The sequence below is a fragment of the Synchiropus splendidus genome, chromosome 2, assembly GCF_027744825.2.
Source record: "Synchiropus splendidus isolate RoL2022-P1 chromosome 2, RoL_Sspl_1.0, whole genome shotgun sequence".
NCBI lineage: Eukaryota > Metazoa > Chordata > Actinopteri > Syngnathiformes > Callionymidae > Synchiropus > Synchiropus splendidus.
In genome coordinates this window covers 13,786,838-13,794,951 of record NC_071335.1, presented here as the reverse complement: position 1 = coordinate 13,794,951, position 8,114 = coordinate 13,786,838, and the positions used below count along the sequence as shown (strand labels likewise).

Genomic DNA, 8,114 nt, shown 5'->3' with positions numbered 1-8,114 from the left:
GCTGTATAATTTATTATAAGAATGAATGTTGTGTAAATATGATATGTATAGCACACGTAATAATCGTGACAGCAGCCATACAAATAACTGTATATATTTTGCGTTAGTGTTATACAAATATGTTTATTTAATAGCATTGGATTATAATAATATTTAACACATTATCTTCATCATTTTGTGACACTTGCAACGTCGTCGTTATTAGAACTTGAAAGCCTCATATTCTCAAAAGCCTTGTAAAAATTAATTCCATATTGCACTTCTCCAACTTGCACTTGCAGAGGTCAAACCCATTGGGGAACAGCGGAGACCTGTACCAGAGTAATGATAGAATTAAAAAAAAAAAAAAAGTATGTCGGAAATTCGGTATCTACAGCACTTTTTGACTTTTCTGCAGTTCAGTCGGTAAAGAAGTGCCATACTGCCCCCTGCAGGTATAAGTTGGAAATGCAGCGGCAACATCAGAATACGAGGCAGAGGCTAGATTCTTTTGTAATACAGTGAAGAATTGAACGAATGACTTATACATTTAAAAATATTAATAATTTATTTAATTATAAAAAGAAAAAATAATCATATTTTTTCACCATTCAAAAATTCCGATTTTATTTTCATAATCAACAAGGCATGAAAGAACCACTAAAATGAAACCAATAAAACCTTTTGAAATATCATAAATTAATAGGAAAGTCTCGTCTCAAATGTACGGAAGAGGATTAGGGAAAGTAAAGAAAAAAAAAAATTTCTCAGAATTCTGACTTTAATCTCAGAATTCTGACTTTAAAGTCAGAATTCTCACTTTTTTCTCAGAATTCTGACTTTAAAGTGAGAATTCTGACTTTAATCTCAGAATTCTCACTTTTTTCTCAGAATTCTGACTTTAAAGTGAGAATTCTGACTTTAATCTCAGAATTCTCACTTTAAAGTCAGAATTCTCACTTTTTTCTCAGAATTCTGACTTTAAAGTGAGAGTTCTGACTTTAATCTCAGAATTCTCACTTTTTTCTCAGAATTCTGACTTTAAAGTGAGAATTCTCACTTTTTTCTCAGAATTCTGACTTTAAAGTGAGAATTCTGACTTTAATCTCAGAATTCTCACTTTGTGACGTTGAGCAATGAATTGTGGGGCGGGAAACGTCAGATCGCTGTGTAGCTGTGAAGAGACAACATGTCATCGACCAGTGACTTTTTGCGCAGTCGAGGAGTTTCAGAGGACATCATCTCACTTATGGAGGAGCAGAGGGTGAGTAACATATTGCCCTCATTTGGTGACTGTTGAGTACTTAAAGGAAATGCTCCATGTAGCTTGTAGCTTCGCTGCTAATTCATAAAAAAGAGACTGACGTGACAATCCATATATGTCACGGTGATGTCATATACACATAGACACACATATGCACACACACGTCTGTACTTTACTACTAACTGGGAAGGTTGATGAGTGGAGTGAACTGTTGAAACTGACACAACACCATAAATGCAAACATTATTATTTACAAAATATATAATATGCATGCTGTTTTGTCAGATGCTACATTATTTCAGTAATTCTAAAATATGATTGGTTTTTATCTTTTCTTGTGCAGATAAAGTGACTGATGGAGGCTACAACTCACACAGTGGCGGCTGAAAAGTCAGATTTGGATGACTTCATCAAGCTGTGCTTTAGACTTTCACTCAGCAATAAAGAAATACTTGCAGTAGTGGCACATCATGCTCAGACTGTCATGAGTATTCGGACTCTGAAGAGAATATGCCGAAGACTTGGTTTGTATCGAAGAAAGAACCAGTCAGACCTGGGAGAAGTGTTGGCTTTTATCCAGCAAGAGATCATGACGAGTGGGCAGATGCAAGGTTATCGATGGCTTCATCTACGAGCAATTCAGAAAGGATATGTTGTGTCACAAGACACAATACGGCAAATTATAAAAATGATTGACCCCGTTGGTGTGGAATTAAGAAGAGCACGACGCCTACGAAGACGGCAATACAGCTGCAGAGGACCAAATGCTGTTTGGCACATGGATGGCTATGATAAATTGAAACCCTATGGGATTGGCATCCATGGCTGCATCGACGGGTTTAGCCGATACGTATTATGGGCAGAGGCCTACACCACAAACAATGATCCGAAGGTGGTTGCAAGTTACTTTATTAAAACAGTTTCACGCATTGGTGGATGCCCAGAAAGGATCCGTGCTGACAGGGGCACAGAAAATGGCCATGTTGAACAGATGCAAATGTTTTTGCGAAGAAACCACTCAGATAGCTTTGCAGGGGACAAAAGTTTCCTTTATGGAAGAAGTACCGCCAATCAGCGCATTGAAGGATGGTGGACCACCCTCCGTAAACAGAGTGCACAATTCTGGATGAATTTATTTCAAACTCTTCAGGATGATGGTCACTTCACAGGAAACTTTCTGGATAAAAGCCTCATCCAGTTCTGCTTTCTCAATCTCATGCAGGTAAAAGACTTTGTCTGTGCATATTATTTTTTCTGCATTGAAATTAATCAATGGTAAAAATTTAATTCCGAAATACTTGAAGTAAGACAGTCAGACGTACTACAGATACTTTTGTCATTTTGCATAGTGCATACTGTAGATGGGATGACTCAAACAAGCAAATTGAATGTTCATAAAGTTGCTGGGCAAAATGTCAATAATATCAATACTTAACTATTCCGCTTTTTGGGCAGGATGAGCTGGATGAAGTTGTGAACACATGGAACTCCCACAAAATAAGATCAAGGTTGACCGGTGATGCAGCTTCAGGTCGGCCAGTCGTCATGTATTCATTCCCTGCCATTCACAGTGCTGAGGATCGACTGAAATCTGCTGAAATGGAAGAGGTCATTGTATGTATGGAAGAGTGCACGCCAAAAGCCCCGTTTCCTTGTGATGAAACTGTTTTTGAGCTGTGTTGTCTGCTCATGGAGGAAAATGAATGGCATGCTCCATCAGATCCATTAGCTGCAAGTGATTTGTACATTACATTGAGGGGAGAAATATTGAAGATTGTATGACAAGTCTATTGATGTAATATTTATTAAAACTCCGGCATCTAACTGAGTCATTAAGAGAATGAATTCGACACATTTTTTGTCCTTTGAGTTTACGTATTGTGATTTCTCACACGACATTTTAAATGTATTTTCTGTAAGTCACAAATAAATAAAAGGGCATTAAACATTTCACCTGAGTTGTGATGAATCTATGTAAAACTTCACCTACCAAAATGAGTGACAGAAAATATTTTCCTGTGTATTAATTCGCTGTCTACAATGTGGTTTTTTTAGTTTCGATTGGTTCCATAAATATTTTTGAAGTACTATGTATTGCAAAAAACATTTTACAAAACATATGAACAACATTATGAGACCCTTCATATTTACACACTTAATAAACACTCAGGTGAAGACAGAAATACAAAGTTGTAGAAGAGTGAGTTTATTGAATGCAATAAAATATTACTCTTCATAGTAGCAGCATGGTATATATCCATATAAAACAATGCAGCTGCTGAAACAACTTCCCAATAGTAAGTATAACATCTTAGGCTTATTTTTAAATGAAGCCCATGAACTTTTTAGATCGTTATATTCCTCTAGTTAAGGGTGCAAAACAATTAAACAATGTCCATCATCCAAACATTGCTTTCGAGAACTGCATTGAATTCTGATCGGAAATCTGGGAAATTTTCATAGCTTTCAGCAATATGCAGAACTTTCCCACAGGTGTGCCCCACGGGTCTTCTCGTGAACTCTGTCATTTCCTGGAATTCCACAAGAATGGTGTCTGTAACAACAAGATCAGAGCCAGTGCAAAACCGGAGAAACTTCTGAAGTTTGACTTCATCCAACTCTCTGATGAACTTTTTCAGATGACTTGCCACTTCTTTCTGCTTTGGGGTTAAATCAGTCGCAAATCTCAGCAGTTGGCAGACTTTTTTTGAAGTTGGTTGCAAGTCAGAGCACAATTTGTTCAGTGCTTCAGGACTGATGGAGATATGCTGCAGAGTAACCTCCCTCCAGCAGTCTATAACAAACATGGGCTTTTGGACCAGCTCTTTGTGTGCTATTTCCAGCAGTATTGTGGGAAAGGTTTCAGCTGTGATTCTCCTTCTACATCCATAGCTGTCAAGTACTTCAACAAGATCATCTAGGTCCACTTCAGAAAAGTCCTTCATTGCTTCCATCAACACATCTCATTCCTGGCTGCTCACAAACTGCAGGAAATGGGCTTTCAGATCACTGTAAACACAGTTGAAAAGCACTTGTTCGAGGAAGGGAAATGCAAGTTTGTTTGGGAAATAGCAACAATCTTGGTAACCTTTAACAAGGATTCTCCCAACTGCTTTCCACTTTTCCTCAGGAAAATCATGGCGGATGAATGGCACTTTAACTATTGTACCAAGGGTGCATCGTTCATAGAATTCTTGCCAGAAGCAGCTAAGAACATCCCTCAGCACTCCAGATCCAACACCTGCTTCTTCTCTATTATCTGGTAATATGCGTTTCACATTCAGTGATTTGTTCAAGATGGCGTCATCAGAGAAAGCTGTAATCATATCATTCAATGTGTCAGAGTAGTGAACAGTTATTGTCATCGCATCTGGTGGATCAGGTGGACTGAGAGGCATAGCTGGACCATCGTAAATCAATGTGACCTCTGTATCTTCCTCTGCATCATATGTGGGACCAAAAGTAATTTCTGAATCAACAGAAATGTCCAAAGATACGTAGACTTCACTTGATTCAACTGTGACCTCCTCAATTTCTGCAGAGTTGTTTTCACTGCCATTGTGTGACAAAGCCAAGACTTCCCCTGTCGTTGTGCTGGCATCATCTTGCTCATCTTTTCGCCTTGTTGCAATGTAAAAACACAACAACGTCAGTTTTGCTGCCTCGTACATATTGCCAATGGACTGGCAGGTGTCATCAGTGAGGCAATTCTGTTTGAAATCCCACACCTCAAACTCGAAGTCCAATTCAGATCCTTTAGGAGAAATTCCACCAGGGAAAAACAGTTTTTTTCCCTCCTCAAGAATGTCCTTTAACCCAGCTTCTGTGGACATTTTAACCTTTCTGGTACCTCCTCCCTGCTTCTCCCTCACCTGTTTTGCTATTTTTCCATCATTGTGTATCCATCCAATCGCAACATTTCTTGTGGTTTTCTGCCTCTTAATCTGTTGTATTTTCGTTTTTGAGGCAGTGTCCCCTTTCGCACTTTCATTTCTGAGTTTCATTTTTTCACGGAGTTTTTCCAAAAGTCCGTTTTTTCTTTTTAATGGGGGCTGTTTTGTCTTGCAAAAATTGAAGAGAGCAATTCGGTCTCCATAACAGGGGATGTAATTGGCAAGACTTTCATCATCCATCAGTGAGATGACGTCACTATCAATCTGCACAAGAAAAACAGCAAAAAAAGACAATCAATTAAAATATAACAGAATCACAAAGTATTGTAAGCATTATAAAATTGTAAATAAAATACAAACTGACAAAAATGCTGCAACTGTTACACGTTGAAATATATTAATAATTTGTGATGTACATATATGCCTAAAAATATTATTTCAAAACTACTCAGATTTAAATAAGCTTAGTGAGTCTAAAATTAGATTCAACACATTCGACAACAAACGACAGCAGCAGCGTGAAGCATGCGAGCAATATAAGAACAAGAAATATAATTAACAACCGTGTTATAGACTGTGTTGTTGCCCTAATAGGTGTTAGTGGAGTGGAGTGCACTGATATTAGCGATGGTTAAGGGAAGGTTTTTGTTGGCCAACAGGCTTGACGAAGCATCGGCGAGTGAGTGTGACGGGCGTAAAATAAAATGCACGCACCAAACGAACAGTTGCCTTCATTCAAGTTCCCAATATATTACAAACACACTCACATCGTCACTGACACCTTGGCGGCGGTGACTCTAGAACATTAGATACGTCTCTTTTGTGCGCTGAACATGTGAATGTCTGCAAAATAAGTCACCAAAGACAGGAGATTACTGGCTCATATGCCTGTATGTTAATGGCACGATGGTTAATAGCGTCAAGACGTGCTGGTTTGTTCAAATGTTGTCTGTTTGTTCAGTGATCGCACAGTTTCTGTTATTTTACAATCGTATATTTGACTGATTTAATGAAAGCAATGTTGTGTATGAGGAGCGGTGTCTGCCTCTTCCTTAATTACCGGATCGCTGGCTCCGTCAAGCAAGCAAAGGGGCTGGATGCAAAGTGTCGCCGAGTTCTACAAATGCTATATGACATCACCATGACGTATCTGGACTGTCTCTTGAATACTTTTGTCTGAAGGAACCAACGACTCCTAATCTGCATATTCACGCGGGTAGATCCCATCAATGTGATATGAATTAGCAGCGAAGCTACAAGCTACATGGAGCATTTCCTTTAAGTACTCAACAGTCACCAAATGAAGGCAATATGTTACTCACCCTCTGCTCCTCCATAAGTGAGATGATGTCCTCTGAAACTCCTCGACTGCGCAAAAAGTCACTGGTCGATGACATGTTGTCTCTTCACAGCTACACAGCGATCTGACGTTTCCCGCCCCACAATTCATTGCTCAACGTCACAAAGTGAGAATTCTGAGATTAAAGTCAGAATTCTCACTTTAAAGTCAGAATTCTGAGAAAAAAGTGAGAATTCTCACTTTAAAGTCAGAATTCTGAGAAAAAAGTGAGAATTCTGAGATTAAAGTCAGAATTCTCACTTTAAAGTCAGAATTCTGAGAAAAAAGTGAGAATTCTGACTTTAAAGTGAGAATTCTCACTTTAAAGTCAGAATTCTGAGAAAAAAGTGAGAATTCTGCCTTTAAAGTGAGAATTCTGAGATTAAAGTCAGAATTCTCACTTTAAAGTCAGAATTCTGAGATTAAAGTCAGAATTATGAGAATTTTTTTTTTTTTTTCTTTACTGGCCCTAATCCTCTTCCGTACAAATGCTTCAAATAAACCAGTTGACAAAATATTTTAATTTTTCCAAACTTTTTTGTCATTGATCTTCCTGTTCTTCTTTTAAAAAAAAAACAAAAAACAAAAAAACAATGTGTGCTGCCCACTTACATCATATTTGTGACCATGATACATGCGCATTCGTTCGCAGTGAAGCTGCAGATCTACCAGGAGATGGCAGTATATAGCTAGAGGAATGCATGAGAAATGCAGCGCTCGTTTTCAGCAGAGGTTGTTTTTTGCATGGGTTTCTGAACACATCACATGTGAGATCTAAAATAATAATCATTCCCAGTATAGATCTAACCTAAAATCTAACATGAAGAGATTCATGATTCATAGATGAAAATGGTCCTTGCATTTCTGAAGTAATATGAATGTCACTCCAACTTAAAAAAGGGTTAGGATCTCTGCACCATACATGACAGCTGTCTTTATTCCAGACATCTTGGAGCGCTGTCTCGGTTACTAATAATAATCAAGGCTGTCTGACTTGGAAATCAAAGTCATTCTAGTTTCATACTTTGCCGGGGGGCGTCAGTGTATGCTTCACAGAATGGGAAAGAGGAGTGGGAGGAGGAGACGGGCGAGGTGAGTGCACATGCAGATGGAAATTAATGGTCCCAATTAGCACCTGGAGCCAGAGGGGAAACATCTTCTGCCGCCGTCTTTTTCTGCATCATATTCACATGCAGAGCTCGTAGTATGTGCCCGAGCCAACGGCGCTGTCCGTCCACCACTCTACTGGATAACTTGTGTGCCATCTCCCATGATTCCAGGAGCCACTGTGAACATGTTATTTTCCGCCTCTGAACTGTGCCTGATCATTACACACATTAACCACAAAGAGGCTTTTCATGTCGAACTGCAGGGTAGATGCTGATTTCCTAACAGCTATTGATTGAGGATGGCACAGCTGAGAGGAGCAAAAGACTCTCGTCTCCAGGCGGCTCCAGCTGTGTGATCATGATTGCAGTGCGCTGGGGAAGAAAAGCAGAGGGCTGTCCCTGCATCTGTGCGAGCTTTAGGCCCAGGCTCATACCTTGGTATGCCACATTTTCAGATCTGTCGTGTCACTCCACACGTTCCTTTAAGCCCTCAGCCCAGAAGCATTGACAGGTTCTTCATGATGATGAGA

At 39.2% G+C, this 8,114-nt stretch overlaps 2 protein-coding genes across 2 annotated transcripts; one reads left to right on the top strand and one right to left on the bottom strand.

Moving 5' to 3' along the window:
• Positions 1-1,085: 1,085 nt before the first annotated feature.
• On the top strand, positions 1,086-3,030 carry LOC128754602 (uncharacterized). The gene is made up of 3 exons (XM_053857330.1): positions 1,086-1,243; positions 1,587-2,465; positions 2,699-3,030. Exons 2-3 carry the CDS (start codon positions 1,599-1,601, stop codon positions 3,023-3,025), a joined length of 1,194 nt encoding a protein of 397 aa, XP_053713305.1. The 5' UTR covers positions 1,086-1,243; positions 1,587-1,598; the 3' UTR covers positions 3,026-3,030.
• Positions 3,031-3,533: 503 nt separating this feature from the next.
• Positions 3,534-6,595, bottom strand: LOC128754544 (uncharacterized). The gene is made up of 2 exons (XM_053857249.1): positions 6,459-6,595; positions 3,534-5,400 (listed from the first exon to the last, which is right to left on the bottom strand). Exons 1-2 carry the CDS (start codon positions 6,531-6,533, stop codon positions 4,207-4,209), a joined length of 1,269 nt encoding a protein of 422 aa, XP_053713224.1. The 5' UTR covers positions 6,534-6,595; the 3' UTR covers positions 3,534-4,206.
• Between the last annotated feature and the right edge of the window lie 1,519 nt (positions 6,596-8,114).